Here is a 26,839-nt window from a genome sequence, read left to right on the forward strand (position 1 = left end):
AAAATCAAACAGTGAATGCCCCAGTGCCCTACAGTACTGATAGACAATTCTGCTGCATCCTGTGCGCTGCCCATGCTGGTGAATTGTCCAAAATTCTGGTCTGTTTATAGAGAAATGACAATGTAAAACAAGAGAAACTGTAGAGAAAGAAGAAACAACTGAGGCAGAGTAATGTTTCTACAAAGAAGCCACAGAATAGCCTATGACTCTTCAGGCTGGAAGAAGCTGGGTAAGAGAAGTTTATAACATAAGTGAAAGGGGAAGGTGACAGGGAATTATTTTCCCCAGGTGTGATGGGACATATCTGTTGATCTCTGCAAATTTAGGTTCCATGGGCCAGGGTCAAAACCGAGTGAACAGAGGTATCTCTGAGTGCAGTGAGCTCATTGAGGCTCTTTCTGATAGCATGGGAGGTACGTGGACACTTGGGGATACCTGAACATTTCTGTATGACCAAAAGGCACTGATCTGTGGCTCAAAGATCTCCTGAAGCAAAGATTCCTGACTCAGAAACAGCCTTTTTTTTTTAATTCATAGGTACATTTTACTTCAGCACTGTCTTGTGCCAATGAAATCCACAAGGGAGTAATCAAGCTCTTCATAAGAAGCTTTACCTCTGTAAGCTTCTCTGCATTTTAAACCTGCCACGCCCTCACTTTGCCAGGTATCCTTTACTTCCTAGTCATTTCTTGGTCATCTTCTCCATATCAGTAATGATTTCATAGCTCCCCAGATGTTCCCCCCTGAGTCTCCCCCCATTAAAGAATCACTTTGTGTCGTGGGTTGTTATGATCCCCTTTTTCTGTCCTGTCTCTAGTTCTATGGGATGGGAGAGGGAACAGCACTGGTTTAAGCTGTAGATGTGTCATGGATTTCTCCAATGCTATAATTAGGTCTGATTGTTCTATATTTCAAACATCCATCACAGAACCACAGAAGGATTTAGACTGGAAGGGATCTTTGGAGGTCGCTCAGTCCAATTTCCTGTTCCACGCAGGACTGCATTCAAAGGCAGGGCAGGCAGCCCAGAGCCTTGTCCAGGCAGATTTTGAAAATTTGAAAGGACAGGATTTCTCTGGACCTGTGTTTCAGTGCGCTTGTTTCTTCTGCACTGCTCTTATTTCTTTCCAAATCTCTCACTTTCACTTGGTTGCTGGCTGGCACAGGCAATGACCTACTATTTTCAGAGACCTGTGTGCAGAGACTCCAGATATCTCTCCCACGGGATAATACTCTACTGTAGCTGTGTTTGCATGTGCTGGCAGGGTTCTCTCTCACTCTTGGCCTAGGAGATGGTGTGTGGCCACCTCCACATCTAAAATACAAGTGCAAGTTTTACCCAAATACCCAGTTCCTAAAAACTGCACCCCCATGGTCCCTTGGTTCTCCCACCGGCTCAGATGCCTCCTGGGGCCATCCTGAGTAAAGACCTTCTCCCACCCACTGCAGCTGCCAACCTGCACACACCGAGGCCACCCTGCCATGGGACATTCCTCCCTCTCTGCTGCCTGTGAGGTGGTACCACGCTGTTCCTCCTTGAGCCTTCCCTCAGTGAACCTTCCTCCCTGTACCCCTCCAGCCCGGCCACATCTGCTTCTTCCTGTGAGATCCTGGATGGCTTCCATTGTATGACACGTGTGAGGGACAAGCAGTCACACCTGAGACTTTCAGGGGGATACTCTCCTGAGCTCAAGGCTGGATTTCTGCTCCTCCTCACAGGTTCTGCATCTCCGTCTCCTCAAGCCTTCAGAAAAGCCTGTTTGAGTTTCCTCAAGCAGGGGTAAGCTTCGTTCTGCTTCTCTGCAGCACATTTCTGGGGGTGGTTTGTTCCTACTGAAAACAGCCACAGCAAGAATAGTTTGCTCTTGAGACATCTTGACTTTGCTCATGAGTCCTCTGGACTACCAGAGCAGTGAGGAAAAAAGGAGAGTTTACAATTTTCCTCATCCCCAAACTCCAAAACACTGTTACTAAGAAATATTCAGTCAAATGGCTTTCATATTCTTAGCTACCACACAACCATCTCAGATGTGGTTTTCTCCTGTAGCCACACTGGAAATGCTGATCAAATATTGATGACTTGTAAAAATAAAACTGTGGCTTATGTCTGATGTTATCCTGTGCAGTTCCCAAACCAAGTCACAGCACTTGCTTCAAATACAAACTGGCTGCTCACGCAAACATTGGCAGCGGGGTTCCACGGAATGCTCTGCACATCAGCTCCAATCCTGACTTACAGGTCTTTCCTTATATCCCAGCACTTCTCCTGGGGTACATGGCAAGAGGCAGAGCTAGGTATCAGCTCCCAGGGAAAGCATTACTCCACCACCTCCAACTCCATCACACTGTGTTTGGACAGTGCTGAGCCCCTTGATTATTGCCTGTTACCACAAGCTCCCAGGCTGGAGGCCCTTGAGGATGCCAGTGTGGAGTATTCACAGGGGACATTCCTGCTTTGCTGAACCCAAACCCCTGCAGCAGGGATTTCCAGGAGCTTCCACGTGTGCCTGCATTAATGGGGATTAGGGAAAGTAGCTCTTTGCCAAATCCAAGCAATATTCCAGAGAAAAAAGATTAAGCCTACAGTAAAAGCTTTGCAAGTGACTGCTTTTTCAAGCATCTGATCCCAACCCAATTCCCAGATCAATCTTTGCCCTGAAGGAGAGGGAAAATGGGGGATCTGCGCCTTGAGCCTCTGATAATGTGCTGCTGGTTAGAAAGCCCTGGGTTACATTGCGGTCCATCTCAGCAGTATTTGCATTCTGAGGAGCTCTTCTGGGGCACTTAGTTGCTCGTGGCACTTTACAACACTCCTGATTTTCAGATGCTGGTCACAGTCTGCCGTTCGGTTGCTTCATAGTTGCTACACCAAAGTATGGACCAAGTCCTGCTTTTCCTGTTTCAACTGTAAATACAAAAGTCAGTTGATTGCAAGGCATTGTAGTGAGTTGAGGAAAGTTTTGACAAGTCAGCCCAGTCCCATGTCAGTTGTATGTCTTCACCTCAGAGCAGTGGGACCTTTCCACGTGCAGGGGCTGTGCTGCATCCTGCAGCCTCTGGATCGACGGTTATTTCTTTTCCAGATTTGCCAAAAATATCATTGAGTTCACATTTCCAGGGAATTCTGCAAGTTCAGTCTGCTACAAACATTCATGACCTGCTCATGACCACTAGAATACCAGGGGGTGAAGAGACCAACAGTTGTCTGATCTCCCACGCTGTTGGCCCTGAGCCATGGTCCACCCTCACTGCTTCAGCCGTGTTTGGTGTGCAGAGAGTCCTGTGGAAATCTGGCTCTCCCTGCACAGCTGGAGAGCTGTGTGTCTCCTCATCCTCTCCCCATCCCCCTGCACACCTCTGCCTTTCTCAAACAGCATAAGACAAACCCCAGAAGGGAACAGAGGGTTTTATTTAAATATTTAATTAAACTCTTTAATTCTCGGCAAAACTCCTGCGCCAGAGGTTTTGCCAGGCACACTGACCTTCTGCACCAGAGCCAAAACCAAAAGTCACCACATCCCTACAGGTGGGAAAATCTGGGTGATGATGCTGTGCTGTACTGTGAGCACTGCCAAGTGCAAACCTGGTTTGCAAAGTGGGCACAGCTAGGACAGGGAAGGAACAGTAGTTTTAACAACTAAACCTAGCCCTAGCTTCCTCAGAGTTTCTGGCAGGGTTCAAAAGAGGATCCCAGTGTCCCCAGAGAAAGATGAGCTGCCCACAGAGCCACTGGCCTGCCGGGGCAAGATGAGGGGAGGGAGGCAGAGAGCTGCCCAGCATCCCAACACAATTAAACTGGGTAAAATCTGAAGAAAGGCCTCTCATGGAGATGAGATTTGAAGGTCCCAATTTCTCTTCTTTACCAGGTGTTGGGAGGAATGGGTTAAACGCAGAAGATTCATGAGGAGGATTGTAAGTGCTCAAGTGACCTTGCAGCTGAAAATAACCCTTGATAAAGCAGCATGAGCAGCAGACCAGTCTTCTTCCAGCATGGACAGTTTGTGTACCTCTGCCCGGGTGTTGCTTCGGGGATCCCTGGGATAGCGAGGTAACGGAAATAAACTTGCTCTTTGTGCTTGAGCTGTAGGTTTGTGGCTGTCCCAGCTGCCTGCCTGTGCTGACTCACAACAGGGAAGCAAAGATAGTCAAGGCTCCAATGCTGTCTTTTATGCATCTTGGAGCAGCCAAATCCCAGCTCAAGCATGTGCATGCAGCGAACATTGCACTGTTCAACAGCTTGGAAAGATATGGCTACGAGTGCTGCTGATTTCTGCCCATCCACCACAGGGATCAGCCCCCTTGGACAAGCACAGCTGTGTTACGCATTAAAGGCGTGACTGCCACAAATAACCAATTTCTCCTGCAAAGCCTTTGGAAGAATCCAGGACTGTGAACTTCACTGACTTCATAGCCAAGGGGTTTAGGGCTGAATTAGGTACTCGCTGGAGTCTGGTATCTCCACAGAGTTATTACAAGCTGTCGGTACTGGAGCGTGCCCCCAGCAGATGGGCAGCAAGACCTGCTCTATTCACTCCTGTCTGAACGAGCTCTGAGTGAGCTCAAGACAGCGAAAAGAAAGCTGCAAAAGTCCCTGCCCCCCTGCAAGGGAAGGCTCTGCACCGCAGGCTGTTTATAAATAGCCAGTTTCAGGAAAAGGCCCTTTCCGTTCTGGTGTCACTATGCTGTAAAGAATAAACAGCTTTCAGAGCTGAAAAAAGCCCTCCTTATCTTCTCGTGCAAAACCTGTATCTGCCTCCACGTGCTCAGCAAGCTCCAGCACTCAGGGCACGGCTGGGGTCCCCTTGGCCAGCAGGGAGGCAGACAGGGAACCCTGAGGCACATCCTCCACAGAAATGTTTGTGGTGGTTTTGACGTGGCCACCAGGCAGAAGGCAAGCTCATTAAAGCAGGATGTGCAGTCAGGGCCCTCATTTCTTCACTGCTGACCTGGGTTACCCAGGATCTCAGAAAAACAAGAGGGATTGAGCATGCTGGAATAGTGCCCACAGAGTGAGGGCACAGCCCCTCGTTGAAGGACATTACAGCACTTCCACAAATCACCTGAGCTGGACCACCAGCTAAAATACATGGTATCTTAGGTGAAAAACAGGTGAATTCTCTTCCAGTGTGAGACTAGCAACAACAGAGCTGGGAGCAGCGGGAGAGAGCCTGCAGCTTCTGCTTGGAGCACTGGGCAGCTCAGCCCAGCAGTGCCACACAGGAACTTCTTTGTGGACTCAAAGTCAAAGTAGTTCTCAGAACTCTCTCTGGAGTGCTGGCATTTGCTGGAAAGCACACCCTGACTTTTCCTTTCATCTTCATCCCTGGGAACCCAGGACTACTCTGATGCTCAGTGGAAAGGTGTTGGAAGTGGAACAGGAGGGGTTTGCCATTGGTAGGGTGGAGTGGAGGAAAAGCCCTGCAGATAGGTGGGTCCAGTTCCATGGCAGGGCCTTGAACTCACCTCTTTGGAGTAGCCAGTGTAAAGCAGAGGAGAGTAGGGACAGAGTGAGAGCAGCTTGTCCTGCCCATCCCTGCATGGCTGTCCCCAAATGAGGAGGGACGCTCAAGTGCTGGGGACTGATTGCTTGGGGGCCATCGGTGGTGACAGCAACGCCCTGGCACAGGCACCGCTACTCAGCCTTGGTGCTGACAGAGCCAGCGAGGGCAGGAAGGGTCCCCGGGACCGCCTGGGACTGCCCAGGACCAGCTGAGACCGCCCAGGACCAGCCGAGACCGCCCGGGACCAGCCGAGACAGCCCAGGACCAGCTGAGTGACCGCCCAGGACAGCCGAGGGACAGCCGGACCAGCTGAGACCAGCCGGGGACCAGCCGGGGACCAGCCGGGAACTCCCACGGGGCGCTGCTGCCCCCGCGCGGCCACCGGCGAGAAACGCCGCCCAGCCGCCGGGGCGGCGGGTTTTTGGCAGAGGCGTGCGGGGTGATGGATGTGGAGCTCTGGAGCTGCGTGCGGCGGGTGATGGATGTGGGAGCTTCTGGAGCTGCGTGCGGAGGAATGATGGATTGTGGGAGAGCTTGCGTGCGGGGTGATGGATGTGGAGCTCTGGAGCTGCGTGCGGGGTGATGGATGTGGAGCTCTGGAGCTGCGTGCGGGGTGATGGATGTGGAGCTCTGGAGCTGCGTGCGGGGTGTGAGGTGCTGGGAGCTGGGTGCCGGGTGATGGGTGTGGAGCTCTGGGAGCTGCGTGCGGGGTGCGGGGCCATGGGCGTGGAGTGCGGAGTGACGAGTGAGGGGTGCAAGGCGCGGGGGGCTCTGGGGTTCCCACCGCTGGGGTCCCTTCTTAGAAGTGGGTGCTGGCCCTGTCCTTCCCGCAGCCGTGCTGTTTGCTCCAGAGACACAGGGATGTGTGGGCTGTGTGTAAGGGCTGTGACATCTTCACACTGCGCACCCTCAGAACACGGAGCAAGGAGCCAGAATCCCAGGAATCCTCCTTCTCACTTGAAGCAGAACACACGGTAGGCACACCAGCCACGGGGATCCCCCTCTTAGCTATTGCTGTCACTTCTGCAAAACTCCTTTCCTGCCCCACAAGCTCCCCATGTCCCATTTTGCCGCTTTCATTTGTGTCCCAGGAGGTGTGAGTGTGACTCCCAGAGAGGAATCTGAGTGGGCAGACAGGAAAGTTTCCTAAATGCATTGGAGTCATGGACCACCAGGCTCTGCCCCAGGCTCTGTACCTGCACCAGCACTTCATGACTGGGACTTCCCACCACCCCAAACTACTTAACAATTGCTTTCTCAGGCTTGTGTCTTGGATCCAGGGAAGCTGGACATGCCAGGGACTGGCAGCATGGCCCGGCCACTACAGTTGCACAATACCAAATTCGTGCACCTGCTGTCAGAAAATTACTGGTATTTTGTCTAAATCAGAACTTTAGGTGACTTTCCACCTCTGGCACAGACTTTCTGTGCAGTCTTGGACAAATCTTTTAATGTCCCCTCCGTTCCAGTTTCCTGTCTGGTCCATGATGCTGAGTCCATGTGTCAAGAAAGCCTTGTGATCATTGTCCCTGTGTTCAGGTAACAGAGGTTTGTAGTGCACACTGTTGTACCCAGGAGCATCCTTCTCCTAAAATCTCTTCTGCAGCCACACACTAGAAGCTCTACAGACTCCCAAAATCCTGCATCACCTGGCAATACAGATACCTACTGACCATGTCCTCAGGGCAGGTACACAGAAAGTGTCTGGCAGCAGGAAGTCTGAGGTCTGCCAAATCCACTGCGCTGTCCACACCAGCAGCCACAACCAGCTGCTCCAGCCAGAAGCAGCAGTGATTTGCCACGAGACACATCTTGTGAGAGCCAGGGCTTCAATGTGTGCAGCACAGTGGCCTTTTGAAAGGTGCTGAAAGGCCCCCTGGGATTATCTCTTGCTCTCTTTGTCGTCCCATCCTTTTGCTGAGCATCCCCCAGTGACTTCCCACAGCAGTGGGTTTCATTGGCCAATCACATTAATTGGTTTGAATTTCCATCAAATAGCACCTTGTTCTTGGTTCAAAACAAAATAAAGATGCTGTTCAAAAACTTCTTGTTGACAGTTTTTCCAGCCCACTGTCCTACCTGCTTCCCAGCCCCAGGACTGGAGCTCTACAGAGACAGATGCACTGCACCAGGATCACACACTTCCCTGGGCACTCAGGTATCTCCCACCTCTCTGACACAGTTGTTGTCCAGTCTGTGCAAGGTTTTTCCGTACCAGGAACTTTACTGACTTTGACAGTGAATTGTGACTTGAAAGAAAATGTTTTTGGCTTGTCCTGGCTCAACTGTATCACATCATTATCTGCTTTTCATTGGCTGACTATGGAAATCTGGGTCTTGTCCCTCATTTACTGTTGCCAGGTACAATCTATAGCCTTATTTTGAAACCATTTAGGACATTTAGCACCTTGCAGCCCACCAGCACACAGGCCGTCTCTGATTATAGTACCTGATTGCTGGAAAATAAAACAGCAAATTAATGCCCAGTGAGTAGGGGGTTTTTCCTGAAGAGTGGGAAAATGCCAAAATGATCTCACTCAGATGCTCAGTTCCAGAGCCTTTGCCTTCCTGATCAACACTGTTGTGGCCTCTCCTGAAATCAATCACAGCCAACAAGCTTAATTTCTGCCTGGTGTGGAGCCTGGTTATTGCTGTAAGCTGCTTTTTTCATCCTGCCTGGTCAGGGGGATCCTCTAACTCAGAGGGGTACAAATAGGGCATGTCATTTGAAAACACAGCAGAAACACAGGTCATACTTAGCATACCCAAGAAGGAGTGAGTGCACGATGCCTCAGGGGGTTCCCAGGACTTCCCAGCCCCACTATTCTTTATTTCTCAGATTCCAGGCTCTCCAGTATTGAGTCTCCATGACCAGCCAGAGAGCACTTCCACCCGGCCATGCGCTGCTTCCCACTGCTGACTGGGAGCAGTAAGTAGCAATTATGTGAAAAGTACCTCCAGAGAAGAATTGATACTGACAGGCAATGCTTTCAACAGTTCCTTTCCTGCCAAACATTGCTGTGTTCACTAGGAATGCACATCTGTGGTCTCAGGCCAAAACCAGCAGGCAGAACTGCACCTTGCCAGCCTTCCAGGCATCACCTTGCTTGTCATGACCCACAGTGCTGCTTTACTTGCAGTTTCCTTCTCTGTGCTTCCAAGTCTTCCTTTGAACTGACAGGTCTGTAGTGCATTTAACCAAGCAGACATATCCTGTTTCCCTCTCCAAGGATCACTCCAAATTAGATTTATCTCTGTGAAGTTCTTTGAAGACAGGCATTACAGGCACTCTGGACCTGCTAGTTGTTTTCTTCCATGATTGGATTTAGCTTATGAAGAAGAAAGATCCCAAATTCATGCCAGCAGCACACAAGCTGGTGACTCCTGTTATGGTAATGCAGTGCAGGCAGCTGTGTGTGATCCAGCCCGTCCTTCCTCACCTCACATGTGTGTGATCCAGCCTGTCCTTCCTGGCCTCACATGTGTGTGATCCAGCCTATCCTTCCTGGCCTCACATGTTTCTGCTCTCACTGTCACCCTCTGTTGCTCCCCTTGACAGTTTCTTGTGGGAGAAGTCTACCACTGAGAAAGGACTAACCTCTCTTGGAGGACTGGAGTTTTTTTAGGTACCTCTAGAAAGTAGGATGAATTCCCACTGCTGGGAGAAGAATTCCCACTGTCAGCAGAAGAGCAGCGCAGGTTCAATCCCAAAGGGATTGTGAAGCAGCGAGCACAGATGAACGACTTGCACATCACACTGAATTGTGTGTGCCACAAGCTACCTTACACCTGAGAGGTGACCCCCGTGATCTGTGAGTCATTCTTCTATTCCTCATTTGGTCTGCAGGATTCATTTCTCTTTAGCTGGTCCCATTTCATTGAAGAAGTGTGAGAAAGAAGACACTGGCAATTCTGCATTTAAAGAATTGATTATTCAAACACTGAATAAATTCCCCAACTTAAAACCACTGTAAATTTTTTTTCTTACAACCAAGCTTTACTTTTTCTACAGGGATGGACAGAACTGGAGCTGGGGGATCCAGGGACACAACACAGATTGATTTTGCAGTCTAACAGTTATGCCTGATGGTGATGGATGTGTGTAGAGTGGGAAATAGCCAGCATGAACATTGAGCTGAGCTCCCTTCCTCCCCCCCAATGTGTGCAGTGAAATCATGACCCAGACATTTCCTTCTTTTGGAATCAACATTTTTATTGGTCTTCCCAAAAAAGTCTCATCAAACCCCAACTCCCAGCACACAAAAGCACCTAGAGAAGACACTGGCGCTGTTCAACCAGACACTATCGTGTGTAAATTATCAGGCCAGAAACTTCCACAATAAAGCACGTCCATCTTCAAGTGACTGGCTTTTTTCTGTCACCCCTTCTGAGCTGACACTGAAAATGCAGAACAAAAGAGAAAGAAAAATATCTCCTCTTGTCTCAGATGAGAGTTGTTATTCTTCAAAGCAAGGGAGGGAGTGTGGGATTTTATCACCACAAACATGCCACACTAACATAGACAGTCTTTCACAGGAACAGGTCATCCAGGAGAACATACTGTACATCCACCTGCAGCCAAACAACTCCAGCCTCATTACAGATCTTCAGGAAACATGAATTCAATGCAACCAAGACAGGGATTGGGATTTTCACAGTAGCCTTCTGTCAACAGACAAAGAAAACCCTTTTAAAGTGCTGCTTCTTTTCTTTAAAGTGTATTTTCATCTTCTGACAATGGTTTGCTTATTTTGTGTATGTAAGAGTCCAAATTACTTACTACTGCAGTCCAACACCCCCATATGTTTGCTTTACTTACATTTATTTTACAAAGCCTTTTTTAGAAATATAGTTTTTGAGAGATGAGGGTTGTTTCTCCTAGAATACTTACGAAGCTGAAAAGCAAGTTCCAGTTTGTTAATGCAGGTTCTAGTTTGTTCATGTCTTAAACAGAGTAAAAAGCAGTGCATCATTAAAATGTGTAGTACTGTTAATTGGAATTTACTACATTCTATTTCAAATTAGTTTCTGTCACAAATGGTGCCCTCTCCACTGCTGGTCTTCTTTTTCAGAAGCCCTGTTTGTGCTCACCAAAGATTTGATGACTGTGAACAAGTGTTTTAACAGTTTGGGACCTGCAAATATTTGCCTCCAGGCTGCTTCAAGCAAACCATGTCAAACCAACTTCAACAAACTGCTCACATGCATTAAGTTGAATAAATATCTATTTAAAGAATCCCAGAATGGTATGGGTTGGAAGGAACCTTAAAGATCACCTTGTTCCACCCCCTGCCATGGGCAGGGACACCTTCCACTAGCCCAGGTTGCTCCAAGCCTCGTCCAACCTGGCCTTGGACACTTCCAGGGATGGGGCAGCCACAGCTTCTCTGGGCAACCTGTGCCAGGGCCTCCCCACCCTCACAGGGAAGAATTTTCTTCCCAATATCCCATCTAATCCTGCCCTCTGGCAGTGGGAAGTCATTCCTTCTTGTCCTATCACTCCATGTCCTTGTCCAAACTTCTTCTCCTGTTCTCTCATGGAGCCTCTTTAGGCACTGGAAGGCCACAACAAAGTCACCCTGAAGCCTTCTCTTCTCTTCTATACAAGTTTCATCCATGACCCTGCTCCATATTTACCACAATTTTGACCTGTTGTGGACACTTCTGGAATTAGAAGTTTGTTGTTGTATCAAGCATTTCTCAAAGAAATATTTACACTCTACATTTTAATCACATGTACACTGACTTCCTTCATTTTTACATGGCATGACCTCTGATTTTTTATTTAAAGATTAGATGTACTTTAATTACTTAAAATACTACAGCTTCTGCAGCAGAGAGCAGAAATGGATGTTCACTTAAGCTCCTTTACTCTTGATTTGAAAGCATTATTTGAAAGCATTGTTACTGGTTGCCACACCAGCCCTCACCCTGGGCTGGGCTGATTTGGCCTGTACTGAGAATGGTGTGGCAGCAGGACCAGGGAAGTGTCTGATCCTGTACTGGGCACTGCTGGGGCACCTCGAGCACTGCGCTCGGTTCTGGGCCCCTCACTGCAAAAGGGACATTGAGGGGCTGAAGCGTGTCCAGGGAAGGGCAACAAGGCTCATGAAAGGTCTAGAAAAACATGTCTTATGAGGAATGGCTGAGGGAGCTGAGTTTGTTTTCTGTGGAGGAGGCTCAGGGGGGACCTCATCGCTCTCCACAGCCCCCTGACAGGAGGCTGCGGTGAGTGAGGTGTGGGCCGGTCTCTTCTGCCGTGCCCCCGGTCAGAGCACCAAGGAAATGGTCTTAAGCTGAGATAGGGGAGACTCAGGTACTACAGAAATGTTGTCACTGTTGGGGTGGTCAGTTGTTGGCAGGGGCTGCCCGGGGAGGTGGTGGAGTCACCGTCCTTCCAGGTGTTCACGAGGCGCTGGGTGACGCGGTGCGGTGGTTCAGGGGTTACAGCGGTAGCGCTGGGCAGGCAGTGGGACTGGATGATCCCTAAGGTCTCCTCCACTCCCGGTGATTCGATGGCTCCGCCACCCCGTCCCTCCCGCCCCGTCCTCTCCCGTCCCCTCCCCTCCCTTCCCTTCCCCTCAGCCCGCGGCGGGGCTTCCCCCGCTACCCTGAGGCGCAGGCGCGGTGGCGGCGCAGCGCGGCGGCGGTCGCTGTGCACGGCCGCGGCGGCCGCGCGCTCGGCCCTGCCGGCCATTTCGTTCGGGCCGCTGCGACCGCGGGTCCCGCGCCCGCCCCCGCCGCGGACTTCGGCGCCTCATCCAGACATGCAGCGGCAACGTGCAGCGCATCGCGCAGTACAGTGAGTGCGGCGGGGCCGGGCGGGGCCGGGGCGCTGCGGGAGGCCGGAGCGGCAGAGCCTCCTTGGGCGGGCCGGGCGGGGGTGCCGGGGCGGGCGGAACCCGGACGGGCCCAGCTGGGGCCCGGCTCCACCCGGGTGTTCCCCAGCCCTGCTCTCGGTGGGGTCTGTGCCCCTGTCACCGAGTGGCACCGACAGCTGGCCGGCCCCAGGGAGGGGCCCCGGCGGCAGCGGGAGCCCGAGGAGCCGCCGCGCCCGGAGCAGCTGCTGTGCCAGGGTCCCGCTCCCCAGAAGGGTGTCCCTGGGGACGTGGCGTGGCTGTTTCTTGGTCGCGTGGTTGTCATTAGAGAAAGTTATCGGAATGTGAGCTAATCGTAGAAATCTCGGTGCTGAGCGCCGAGATGCTGCTCGTTAAAGGAGTCACTTCCGAAAGAGTCTTTGGTATGAGCCTTCCAAAGGATACAGCCTTTACTGAAAAGGGCATTAATTGTTCAAGTAGCCATGCGAGTTTTTAGGGGCAAGGTCAGTGGAACATTTTGGTTCCTCAGAAAGTCGGTGAATTCTCTGATTATACAAAGCTGTTAATATCACTGAAACTGCTTTGGTCAGTCATGTTCATTTCCTCTTGGTATAGACATAGCTGAACTGCTTCAAATCTCACCAAATAACATGGCTTGTCTAGTTTTTTTTCCTTTTTTTTATTCCCTTTTTTTTTTCTTCTTCTTCACACTCTTTCTCCTTTCCATGGGACTTCAGTGAGCCTCCTGTTCTAAGCAGCTCAGCTTCTCTCTCATAGGACAGGCTTTGCTGTCTTATGACCCGCAGCCATCCTATCTCCGTGCACTGCCCATCTCAAATGAAACAAATAGCCTTAGAGTTTTATCGAGGTGGGTGGGAACTCACAGAACATCTGACTTAATGTTACAGTAGTTAACTTCATTACACGTAATATAAAAGCTTTCCATTCAGGCCTAGGAGAAAGATACATTGAAGCCTTAAGGCTATCCTCATTTCTCCTTTCATTCCCTAAGGAAAAGAGCGAACAGTAGGCACAGCTGAGTATTATACACTCCTTTGGAAAATCTCTCTAGAGTGAGCATTTCACACAAAATGTACAGAAAACTGGTGGCCTGAGTTGGCAAAACTGTTGCTTGCTCAGATAATGTAAGAGTCCTGCAGCTAGGGCAGACATTGAAGTGTTTTAAGTAATCTTAGTTGTTTGATAGTGAGTACATGGAATTAAAAGGTCTTGGTGACTGAAAACTGTTGGCTGAGGGGGCTCTCTGTGTTGGTACATATCCAAAGAATAAAGAGCTCCAGCCCCTTCCTATGGTTTCTCAGACACTTTCCTCTTATTTTTTTATAGACTGTGTGTTGCTGTTGGCCGAGATAAACCAAGCAAAGCAAACTGCTGAACCTGGCTCAGGGCAGGACAAACAGCACATTGCCTGGCCTGGAAATGGGACTGTGCAAGAATCTCCCCCAGTGGAGAAAAATAGGTCTCAGGGTGTCTGGGCATTATGGCACAAATGCCATTTGCCAAGTCCTTGACATCCGCATACACAGTGCAGTCCCTGTTCGTTTGTCACCAACCTGTCTAGGAATTTTTCTGACCTTCCTGTGTCTGACAGAGCTGTGAAATATGTGCAGTCTTGCTTGCTGGAAGCCAAGCTCAGAGTAAAAGAAGTTGCCAGCTCCTCATTGTATGACCTAATAGAAGTCTGGAATTCTCAATGAGAATACCCTCAGTGGATGCAAAAGCTAATTACTGGCTTATTACTGATTAGCTCATATTGCAGCCTTAGCTGAGCTGCCCTTCTTATAAGCTGTTGGACATCACTTGAAAAGAAGTGGCCGTTGTAGGGATCTGATGTTTCTCCAGCAACACATTTAATCCAGTGCAGAGGCTCCAGGCTGAAAGCACAAGTAATACAGGAGGATTTCACTGAATTGGAAGAAGCTCTTGTTAAACTCACAGGGTAATTCAGTTCAGCTGCCTATGGAACTATATTAGAGTGACCCTCCTTGGTCTTGCCTCTCAGTGGTGATGTGATAACATATGATTTCACAATCGATTTGAGCTGATCAATCTTTGTGCTGCTCTTGTAAGTGCTGAGCCAAGCACTTCAGTAATGATAAAAACTGTGCTGCTGCAGAATAAAGTGGATCAGCTTCTTGATCTGTCAAAAAAGTATTCTAAGGTAGAGGGAGTGGGGAGAGAAAATGCTACTTGTCTTTTAGGTAAGTTAATGGTTTGATGTGATTTGTTGTGTGGTTTCATGGTCACTAATGCCTACACAAGGAAAACAGTGGAAAAACACAGGAGATGGGAAGAAGGAGGTCTTGAACTTGCACTACAACATGATTTCAAATTGATGAAGGCCAACTGTGAAGTGCACATTGCTATCTCTGTTCTTGAAAGATTGTTTGTGCCAGTATTGTGAAAGGTTTGGGCTATCATGAGTAGAAAAATTCAAGTTTGGTTGGGTGTTTTTTTGAAACTGATAGCAATCCTTGGTCATTGTTGTTTTGTTTTGTTTTTTTTTAACAGAGTTGTAATAATTTAAGTAACTTAAAAATATGTAAAAGTGGCAATGTAGCATAGTGAAGCTGTTCTGCAGCAATGATAGCCTAAAATACAGAAATAGCAAGGCTGATAGAAGTAGTCAGCTCTGTTAATTGGTCTGAAAAGGTTGAGGAAGAGGAGAGCACAACGTTTTAGCTCCACAGACTTGTCGTCAGGGTATCTGTGCCTCACTACCACTTTCTTGTCTGAAAGTTTGTTAGGCTGAATCATGTCTAGGTAGGGGTGTTTAATGTACATTTGCATTTCACAGAATCCCAGAACACCTGGGGTTGGAAGGGACCTCTGGAGTTCATCTGGTCCAACTCCTGCTAACACAGGTTCCCCCAGAGCAGGTTGTGCAGGATGGTGTCCAGGCAGGGTTTGAATATCTCCAGGGAAGGAGATTCCACAGCCTCTCTGGGCAGCCTGTTCCAGGGCTCTGACACCCTCACAGCTAAGGAATTTTTCCTCATATTTAGATGGAACTTCCTGTGTTTCAGTTGTGCCTGTTGCTCTGTGTCCTGTCACTGGGCATCACTGGGAAGAGTTGGGCCCCATCCTCTTGGCATTAACTTTTAAGATATTTGTATATACAAATATTTAAAGCAAAGAATGTAAGTGTTGTCTTACTAGCTTGAGTTAAGTCAAACATTGAAATAAATCCTTTTAAAGCTAAAAGAATACATTCAAGAAGGAATAAAATACATTAGAACTTGTCTTACTGACTCATCTTGTGATCTCTTTATCTTCAGCTGCTCAGATAAAGAATTTGATGAGCCAGCTGGGAACAAAGCAGGATTCCAGCAAGCTTCAGGAGAACTTGTAAGTATTAAATAAGCAAACATCGGTGTAGGTCCTCTTTGATTTCTCCCTGTATTCTTAGAGGAACTGGGTTACTTGCTGTGGGGAAATGCTTTATGAGATACATTTAGTACAGTCCTTCAAACCCAAAATGAGTAGCTGCATTAAGTAGTTTACTGGGCAAATTAAAGTGTTTCTGCAGGACTCAGGCGAAGCCATTCAAAACTGCTGGATAGGTAGGGTTCTATATTGTTCTTCTATATAGCTTTTCTATAGTTTATTTTAAAAGTAGTAGTACCCCAGCCATGCATTAGCATTGGCTGTCCTCTGAGGAGTAGCCACAGTAGCTTCACTTGTGGTTTAGAAGAAATGAACGCCATAGTAGGTACTTGGTCCTCACATGAGACCAATGAATCCCCATAATTATGGTGAAAGAGTAGCTTGTAGTACAGATGGATTTAGGCAGTAGAAAGATTAGCAATCCTATATGGCAGCCAAAATGTCACATGTAATTTCAGAGGAATAATATGCCAGTGGGGGACGAACTAGAAGATGTTTAAACAGGTGTTGTCCAAACTGACTCCTGGAGAGACTGAACAGAGACTCTCTGTGTCTGTGCATCTTTCACAAATTCATAAAGCATAAATAGCGAGTTATAAAAAGAATCATTTCCAGAGGGTCATCAAAGAAAACTTGGAAGTCAGTTCTTCTATTCTCTTTTCATGCAAATGTACCTTGAATCTCTGAATGTACAACTTTCCTGGTTTTTATAATAGCTGATTTTTTTGATAAGTTCATGACTTGTGGTGGAAGCTACATACCCCACATTTGAAGGATGAGATCAGAGCCCAGTTAGGAGAGAAAGGGATTTGCTTCCTTGAGCTTCTCAGTTGGCTCAATCTCTATTTAATCGGTAGATTAAAGAACTAATCACTGGTGACCAAACAAATGCTTTTCCATTTGATGTCACTGTAGAAGTGGCATAATCTCTCCTCTTTGAGGTCAGAGTGGCTGAACCCCACAAATTGTCAGCTGCCATACAAACTTACTACCAAAATACAGGGATGGTTTGTTCCGCTCACATATGCAACTTGGACAAAACCAGAGCCTGAATGCCTCCATTTACATATCTACTGGCTGGGTATGTGACTTTCACTTCAGCATCTTGTACCCATTGAATGCAAAAGAAATCGTTTCTTGTTTTAGTATTTTGTGTCATCCTGGTTTACAGTGTAGTTTTTGTGTATTAGTATTAGGCACTTTGCAAAAATAAGCTTCAAATTATAATGTTGTTGGAAAACATAAAGGCTCAAGGGAAAGCCTTGCAATTCCTTAAGTAGATGACGTATCATTCCTCTTTCTGACCATTATTTTTCACAAGAAGGAAGAACTTAATATTTCAGAGTCCCTGTACTTTTATCAAATATGTATTTAACCATAGAGTTGGTGGTTGTCAAGTAAACAGTTAATTTCTAATTGGTACTACAAAGAATTCACCCTTATAGAGGGATTACGTTCACTGAATAAAGTTGTTTCTTTCTTATGCCATTGGAGAAAAATGTATTTTTAAAACTACTGAATTATACTAGTTAGCAGGGAGCACAGAAATTATTTGAATATTTTTTAAAAATGTAGTTCAGAGTCAAGTTGATATTAAAAACTAAACATATATCTCTGATCCTTTAGGTTGGAAAAACACCTACTGTAAAGCTCTGTGATCTCAGAACCCCTATTTAGTCATCATTTTGGACGCTAAAATGCTCAGGGACTGCTTTTTAGGTAGACCTTGTGTAAGTGCTTTTGAACTTTTTTTCAGGCAACAGCTGCAGCACTCTGCAAACCGCCTTGCCAAAGAGACCAATGAATATCTCAAGGAGTTGGGGTCTCTGCCACTTCCCCTGTCTGCTTCTGAACAGGTAGGCAGGCAGAATTTTCTGGACATATTTCTAGATCACTCATTTAATGAAATTAGCATGGACCACAACCTCCTAAAGCCTAAACTGGCACAGCTGAAGAGACAGTAGCCTTTTAGAATGAAGGACGTTAGTGAGGTAGGGAAACTCATTAAACTGACTGCATCCTGGCTGCTTATATGACACTGTTTCCCAGGGGCAAATAAGTATTAAACTTTCTCACATGAGAATAAGAGACCCTAAATGTTCAGGGAGAGCTTAGTATGCAATTCTGGTTTTCTGAGCAAATTTCTGAAAAATAATCTTGTTTACAAAGTCCCTGGTGGTACAAGGCAGTGTTTTAGGATAAGAACTCAGAGCAAACTGCCTGTCAGTATGAGATGGATCATGCCAGAAAGCTTTCCCTTGCATGTGATTTATTAGTGGGGGGAGGGGAGAAGCTGACTCACCTTGCTCATATTTGAATAAAGCAAAATATAACAAGGCAAAGATTATGATTTTATCTCTTACCAAACAGTAGTTGGAGTTCCCCCTCCCTATGGGAAAGGGAAGGGACAGTCCTGTGCTGTTCATGTTAATCCACCACCTCGTGTTTTTGTGATGCTGTTGTGGGATGATCTGGGGATGTGGGTCAGCAGATGTTGTTTTGGTCTGTTTCTGTGTTTAAAGGTTTATATGCTAGTTGGAAGCATGGCCGTGTTTTGCTGGTTTGTTCAGCAAATATTTTTCTGTTAATCTTCCTGTGATGAACAAAATCCTGTCATGTGCATGTCAGTGAATGCAGTCCAGGGAAAATTCAGTCAAAATCTGCAGGAGCTGGAGCACAGCACACTCAGGGACTGCTCTGGCAGAAGGGTTGTTGCTTCAGAGGGCTCAGATGGAAGCTGTAGTGTATTATGAGGATGCTGTAGTGGCTTATTACAGAAAAAAATATAATTGAAGAGATTTATTTCCTTGAAATGAGTGTTGAACTGATACAAGCTCATTGCAGGATTACAGTCCTGGAAAGCCCACAGTTTGAGCCAGCTGTTGCAAATCTTTCTATCAGAAAACATGAGAACTGACCTAGTATTGAGTGTCCTTGGGACAAGCTTTTCCACAGCTACTCGTTTCCCATCTCTGGGATGTCACAAACTCAGAGGACATGTTCTATGGAAGCTAAATAAGTTGACACTGTAAATTGAGGATGAAAAGCACTATTGCAACTAGTGTATTTGGAGAAAAGATAAACTGAAATGGTTATCAGGAGTAAGGATGTTATCTGATCTAATAACAACAGTGTGGCATGGCTGGGAGAGACAGCTTAGGAGACTGGGGCAATGGGTGTTGTCATTAGTTCTGGTAAGAAGTCATTAGTGTGGTAAGAAGTACTATGAAGTTGGCTGAGTAGAGGAATGGAGGCTAAAAGAGTTGTAGATAACCAAAATGCACATAATTAAATGTGGTGGATTATTGGAATGTGATTTGAATAAAAGTACTGGTCTAGAAGACCTCTCTACTCCAGACTTGAAACTAGATTGAAATTGGAGAACTTTGTTGCACAAAACTGTCCTGCAGTGGGCAAGGCGTGGAGCATTTGTGATAAGGAATTAAAACTTGGTGGACTTTTTGTTCTCTCCAGTGCCTCAGACTGTTGGAACCAAAAGATCAATGAATGCCAGTATTCATTGTTATTGTTATGGTGGGTTTTTGAGAGCCTGACAGTCACTTTATAATGAATGGAAATGTCTGAACACTTGTTTGTGTTTCAATTCCTCAGCGCCAGCAGAGGCTTCAGAAAGAACGATTGATGAATGACTTCTCCGCGGCCTTAAATAACTTCCAGGCAGTGCAGAGGCGAGTGTCAGAGAAGGAAAAGGAGACCGTGGCAAGGGCGAGAGCTGGCTCCCGGATCTCTGTAAGTATTCATGGGAATTTTGGAACAATGAGTCTTCCAAGAGATCTTGTACTTGCCTTCCAACCTCCTGTCTGTCTACTGACACCTCACTGAGTGCAGCTGACCCTTGGTGTATTAGTTTTGCCATTCCAGCTGTTGTAAGTAATCTCTCGTTTCAGTGTGCTCCTTGTCCATGTAGAGGAGGGAAGGAATCCTGGTAGTTGCAAGTGTTGTGGAGGATGAGATGGGGAGTCAAAATACAGTGAATAGGAAAGTATTGCAGGCTACTCTCCACTTGCTGTCAGCCCTAGGCTGTAAAATTTAAGAGTTCAAATGGAAGCTTACCACACCTTAAATTACATCTTAAATGTCACACTATGGTGCTTTATATTCTTATAGCTTCTGTCCTGCTAATATCTCCAATGTGTGTTCAAACCTCTTCCCTGTTATGTTTTGATAACCCCTTTGGCTACTAAGAATTCATAATAAAGAGGCCAGTGAAGGCATTTCCCTCCCCTTGCCTCGGGGCTTTGTGTTAGCTCTGCATTCTTAATGTCTGCAAGGGAACACATTTATCTGTTGGATTATGCTCTAAATGTTTTGCTTTGTGTTGGGAAAGGAAGTGACAAACACTGACAGCTGATCCAAGGACATGGACTGGCTGGTTTTGGTCATTCAGTTAACTTGAGTTAAATCTGAAAGCTAAATCTGAAAGTTAAATCTGCAGTGACAGTGGGATTCTCCAAGAACACTCTGAACAGTATGTGCTTTGGTCTTTAAGATGCTGCTGGTGATTTTGTGAGTGGTCCTGGTAGTCTATGAGACTAATGACTCATTTATCTCTTCCAGGCTGATGAGCGGTTCAGAGAAGAACAGCTTGTTTCATTTGATAGGTAATAACTTCTCGTACTCTTGAGGTTTTCACTACATATACCTAAAATTTTTATGGTAAGATCTGTTATTGTAACTCGGGCCAGACTCTGCTGGCTGAATGGAAAGCAAAAGGAGTTGAAAAGCAATTATTACAGCACATGTAATATACAGTGTAGAAAATTAACTGCATGTGACAGTATTTTATCTTCCTTAAATATAGATAGTGTGATTACTCCCCTGAGGGGAATTGTACTGTCCTTAGGATGTGGCAGCTGGAGCTCCTGGTTTTCTGGCCTGTAAGCACAAGATTACCAGACAGGATTTCACTCACTGTGACTCTTTCCACAGAGAGCAGCATATTTATTTCAAGGGTTTGGGTGTTCTCCAGCAGCCCAGTTGGAGCTATTGCAGAGTAGCAGATTAGGCTGCCTAAAATTCAGAAGCCCTGGAACATTATGCACTGACAATCTAATCCTAAAACATGCACAACAAGACAGCATTACTGTCACCTGTCAGACAGTTGTGTTGCTTCTGCAGTAACAGTGTGCCTGCATGGTAGATAGCTTTGCAAAATGTTACATCAACTCTCCAGTGTGGCAAAGAGAACCAGAGAGCCTTCAGAAGTGTCTGTGGTTACTGTGTCAGCTGGGCTGAAATCTGTTGGCCCTATCTGTATAAATCCTTCCACTTTCTGAATCAAGAGACTTTGCTTACCTGTCTCAGCTATACATCCTCCCCCTGCAAACTGTCCTTCATCTGCTCAGCTGCCTGTTGTGCATCCCTTCCTTAGCCCTGGGCTTTCACATGGGGTGGGGGTGAAGCCCCAGGCTGTTGAGTTATGCAGGTGCTGGGATGAGTTTGAAGGCCTTGCACACTAAAGCCGTGGGACCCAGAGAGGTACCTGTTCATGCAGAGCCCCTTAGCTCAGTGAGAGATGGTGGCACTTAGCAGCTATTCCACATTCAAAGCTGTTCCTGTGTGCTACGTGCCAGAAACTTCTGCTTTAAAGATATGCAAACCCTACAGTCACATCAGAGCTGAATTGCTGAAATGGTCAGCTACATGACCTACTCATGTAGTTTATCTTCATTTTTTAGGCACTTTGAGGCTTTAAAACTTACTATTTAGTGTTGTATTCCAAACACTGGAATGGTATAGTGCTTTCTGGCACACTTCTCTGTTGAAAAGATGGAGATGTTGCCCTTGAAGAACTTTCTAAGCTGAACATAGAGATGGCCTTGTGTTATAGGTGCTGGCTCCACTATAATTGGTGTAACTTCTGCAGCAGTTGTGAAGAACCAGCTCATCAGGAGAGAGGTAGACTGGGATGCAGAGTTCCTTGGTTTTTAACATCTCTTTTGGTGTGTAATTTAATTTGAAGTTCTTACTAGACTAATGAATTAAAATACTAAAACACTTAAATCTTATCTCCAATGCCAGATAGCAAGCAAGAATCTTTGTCAGATGCTTGTCAGGTGTCATTTTGTTCTGATAATGTGCTTGCAGGCTGCTCTCTACCAAAACATTTACCCTGATTTCTTCCTTTTGGGGGGATGGTAAGAAGGAAGGAAAGAAGGTACGAGTATTAAAAAAGAAAAGCAGAACTGAAATAAGCAGGTTTCTTCTCTAGTGCTGTAGATAACTGTCACATCCTAGAACAGAGTGTTCTATGTAACTGCTTTCCAGTTTCTTCACTTTCCCTGATCTGTCCCTTTTTTCAATTGTTCCAATTTGTGACCATTGTCACAAATTAGTCCTGTCCCTGTGCACAATGCAAGGGCCAAGAACCCTGGAGGTTGTTCTGTAGAAAACTCTTTTAACTCACTGGTGCTTTGCTACAAATGCAGCGTGGAAGTACCTGTAGTCAGAGAGAGAGTCATACTTTGTTTCCCTCTCTTTGCAGTGGTGAAGATTGGAATCAAATGCAGTCTCAGGAAGAAGATGTGGCAATAACTGAACAGGACCTTGAACTCATTAAAGAAAGAGAAACTGCAATCAGGCAATTAGAGGTGACCAGTAGCTCCTGCACAGTTAACAGTATTGGGAGATAAATCAAAGGGGTGCAGTGCTAACTAATGGGATGGGCTGAGGAGAGCTGAATGTGGAGGAACAGAGTTCCTTGTAGGGAGGATTGATGCCAAGATCAATCTTGCTGCTCCTGTTGAAGGGATATATTTGCCTTCAGTGTTGACTGGTGGTCCTTCAGAGATGGCCAGAGCAACTCACGTTACAGTGTTCATCTCAGTTCCATACTGGGTTAATTGCTAGTGGCATGAAACAAATATTCAGTAGCAGGAGTATTGTAGGCCCCTGTGTTAATCCCAAATTGCACAGGGAGTAACTTCAAGGCACCTCAGTCAGCGAATGCTGGTGTCTATTGTGAGCTTTTGAGCAATGGTCAAAAGAGGTACTGAGTGAGGATTAGAAAAACTGTACCCAGTGTTTGCTGTAACTTGTCAAATTGTTGTCCTCAGGCAGACATTTTGGATGTCAATCAGATATTTAAGGATTTAGCCATGATGATTCATGACCAAGGAGATATGATTGGTAAGTGCATTTGGATAATAAGAAGTTTCTTCTTAGTTCACTTACAAGTTTTGCTTATGTAGTTTAAATTTTCCAGTATTTTGCATTAGAAGTATTGTATTTCTGGTTATAATTTTTAAACACTGAAGCTCTGAAATATTTTACAGTGAGTTCTCTTGTTTTTTCCATAGATAGCATAGAGGCAAATGTGGAAAGTGCAGAAGTTCATGTGGAAAGAGCCAGTGAGCAGTTACAGAGAGCTGCCTATTATCAGGTAAATTCTGTGTGCTTGTTTTATTGTCAGTGTATAGTTGAGCAATAATGGAACAGGCAGAGCAAGACACATACTGAGGCCCGCAGCACACCAAACTAGTTATTAAAACCAGCTTGTGCAAGCTGGCACTCATTCAAAATTGGCTGCAATGAATATATGAAGCATTTGAGTCAAAAACATAGTATTGAAATTCACCTTCTGCTTCAGAGGAGACAGTCTGACCCTTCATATAAATGTGCTCTGCAAGTGTAAGTGTTTACCTGTCTGTTGTTCTTAGGAGTTAGCAGAACAAACAAGAACAAATTCTTATGTTGTATCCAACTTGTAAACATATCAGCCAAGACACTGACATGCAAAAATCCATGCCCGGACTTGGGAAACTTCTGGTGACTAGGATTTGCAGCACTCCTTTCCTTCTGCTGAGTTTCTCTCCCATAGTCTGTCCTCCCTGTCCCACCAGGTCTCTCACAGTGGCTCTCATTGTTGGGTTACAGTCAATGTTTTCTATAGGTTCCCTTCATCACCCTTGTCCCTGTAGGTCCAGGTTCTGTGAGGGACTAAGGGTTCTGCTTAGTCACTGCTGGGACTTCAGACTTCCACACAAGATAAATATTGGACTCTTCCAAGCTGTTAAGTGGGAGGTGCTGGAAAGCAATAAAACTCCAGCGCTGTTAAATGCAAGGAAGAAAAGTAGCTTTTACCATGTGGCAGCATTTAATAGTATTGTCTCTCTCCATGGCTTCCTTTACAAAGTTTTGAGGTGTTTATATAAATTTAAGTTTGAGAGCTATTGGACATGTTTTGGAAGTGTTTTTTCTGGATGGAGAAGGAAGTGGTTATATAGAACTACCTTCATATCCTTAGATACCAAGTTAAAAATATTTGGTGTATGTGGATTGACTGTAGTTTCGTGTGATGAATAAAGTGAGCAATGCTGCAAAATCCAAGTACAGTAACTGTACATGAAATCATTTAAACTGTAGAAATGCAACACCAAGCCTGAGTGGCCAAGGGAAGATTGTATCAGAGAACTACTTGGGAGTTTGATTAGGCTTACCTGAAAAATATAAATAGCTAGAAAGGTTTGGCTTTCTCTGAGGTTTGTATTTTCCTTAAGAGAAGCAAAACCTGTCACATTTTGACTTAACTGCATCAATTTGACCGTTGCACTCCTAAAACTAAAAACATTCCTCTGTAGAATCATGCAGTTTAAGGAACATGTAAAAGTGTTCAGACTACATTGGGTACTTCTCTCGAGTAACTGTGGGTGTCAAGTGCTCTGGTTCACCAAAGTCAGTAACCAGAATGGTGGCCTTGTTTTTAGCTCTTGTCAACTGTTCCTGGTGTCAGTGGCTTATTTTTCTTTTCTTATTAGAAGAAATCCCGTAAGAAGATCTGTATCCTGTTGTTGGGCCTTGCTGTGGCCTGTCTAATCATAGGATTGATTATCTGGCGGGCAACCAAATGAAATCTTCCCATGGAACCCAGTCTCACTGCTGAGATTTCTTTCTCAGAGCAAACCAGCTGACTAGTCTCGGAGATGAATTGACCACCCTGAGAGCACGAGCTGGAGCTACTTCTAGTAATAGATATTAGCAACTAATGTGCAGATAACTAGTATTTGGAATTAGTGAACCATGGAGATGGTATTTATCAGTTTATATACAAATTATATTGTTTTATGTAACTAAAACCTTGTGGTTTTGCTTTCTGTAATGTATTATTTCTTGTCCCAACTGTAGGCTGAAGTGTGATCAATAATTGGAGATGTCTTGTTTTTGACAAGTGGCACAACTTTAACATTTTGTATGTGTAGGTAACTTTGTTGGACTGGAATGAGAATGACATTCAAAGACAGCACACCACCAAGTCACATTACATAAATCCAGCAGTTTCTAAAGTCTCCAGTATCTGCCCCATGGTTTTATTGTCTCCAGGTGGCTGTGGTTCTAGATTCTCTTGAAGAGAAAGGTGATGATACAGATTCAAGAGGCAAGGAGAGTATGTGTGGATGATGGTTGGAACCACTGCGTGCTGGTCAGTTTAGCCTTGAGACTTGTAACTGTGTTGTTTAATTTTTTTAGGTGTGGTTGCAGGTTAGTTTTTCCCAAAATGCATCATTTGAGGACAGAATGTTGTTTGACTTACAGTCTAACAATGCAACTTCCTTACACAAACTATCTGGTTGTGTATTAGCGGACAAATAAATCTCTTCCAATGCTGACTGTCAAGCACTAGGTATACAAAGTTTAGCTGCTACTCCCAGTTGGTTTTAGAAGCTTTCAGGAAGAAAATCACACAAAGATGAGGAAGTGGGCACCTAAGTTCACAAGCTAGCAAGATAGATGAGTGTTCGCAGAAATCTTGCTTCTGTAGCACTTTTGATGCTCACTTGTAGTGTGTTAGTAAATATTATATGTGGCTTGTGATCATCTGGTATTTTCCATTCTTTATGAAACAGAAAGTGCAGAAACTGGCTGAGTGAAGTGCTAGGATTTTCAGACTGAGGATGTGTGTGCAAATGAAAAGATTGCTGGTTCCAGCTCAGAGAGCTGGGCAGAACACAGCAGCCACTCCCCATTTTGTGTAGCTCTGAACTGACATGCACTGAGGGAACCATAATCTGTCCAAAGCCCAAGGGAGTGTGGTAAATGCAGCATACTGACCCATTTTGTATTTATCTTTATTCCATGTCTTCTCTATAATAAAGTAAATGTGAAAGCTGGGAAGGGAGTGTTCTCCCAAATTGCACAGTGGTTTGCACTATTGCGCCATCATTCCGTCTAATAATCATCAATAAACACTTTTTAAAAGCCTCTGTCAGAGCTCCTTTCTCTTGCACTTTAGACACTGGCACAGATGTGTTTGCAGTTCCCTCTGTAAGCAAAGTAGAAGACTTTACGTCAGCACAGTAGTGTCTCCTGTAGCTTTAGTTCAGTGGTCCTGATTTGTAGGTGAAAACACGTAATTCCTTTCACGAGGACACACGCAGTACTCCTGTGCAAAGTCCTGTACAGTAGCTGATCCCAGAAAAATTAATCTCATGCCCCAGAGCAGTGTTGGGTCAGCTTTGACTATTTGCCTGTTGCTAGAACTTGGAACCTTTGCTGAACCTGTACAGTAAAATCTGACTTTAAACCAAGGGAACTGTGTGTCGTTCTGCTCCTTTTTTAAAGTATTCCTCGAAAAGGGTGGAGCCTGCTGGTCTGTGCCTGCCTGCTGCAGGGCAGAGTCCTTTGGGTGTCACACTGCTGTGTCAGAATGAGAGCACTTTCCTCCTCACCAAGCCTAAAAGGGAGCATTGATGCATTATTTGTAGGCTCCATCCTTCCTCTAGCCTGTTTTAGTCCTCTGGAAACTGAAATTGAGGACACTGGTCCAGGTTTCGGGGCTCGGGGTTGCTGTAACTGCCTGAACTGCCTCCTCTCTCTGCCCATCGTTGATCGGAGCAGCACAACTGCTGCAGAGGCCCTTTGTAACAGTCTTGACTGAGGTTCCTGGGCGTGAAAACTCACCATCGGCACCCCCCGGCTGGGGCTGCAGTGCGGTGTGCCCGGCTCGGACACGGGTGTTCCGCCGATCCGAGGCTCGCAGGACACACTCAGAGGTATCCGGGGCGCCGGGCAGGGATGGGCGTTCCTTGGTGCCCGTGGTGGCTGTGCGGGCTCTGAGCGCCAGCTGCGGCCTCCCGGAGAGAGGAGGCTTTTCCC

General features: G+C 46.0%; 1 protein-coding gene across 1 annotated transcript; it reads left to right on the forward strand.

Annotated features, from left to right (window-relative positions):
* The first annotated feature begins 6,221 nt into the window (after positions 1-6,221).
* Positions 6,222-25,947, forward strand: STX12 (syntaxin 12). The gene is given in 11 exon segments (XM_029964598.1): positions 6,222-6,246; positions 12,087-12,255; positions 12,257-12,303; positions 15,619-15,688; positions 17,484-17,583; positions 19,340-19,477; positions 20,306-20,349; positions 22,233-22,338; positions 22,804-22,876; positions 23,047-23,129; positions 24,505-25,947. Coding segments are annotated over 11 exon segments (948 nt in total). The 3' UTR covers positions 24,598-25,947.
* Positions 25,948-26,839: the final 892 nt, after the last annotated feature.

The sequence above is a fragment of the Manacus vitellinus genome, unplaced genomic scaffold (genome assembly GCF_001715985.3).
Source record: "Manacus vitellinus isolate BGI_N305 unplaced genomic scaffold, ASM171598v3 scaffold_75_pilon, whole genome shotgun sequence".
NCBI lineage: Eukaryota > Metazoa > Chordata > Aves > Passeriformes > Pipridae > Manacus > Manacus vitellinus.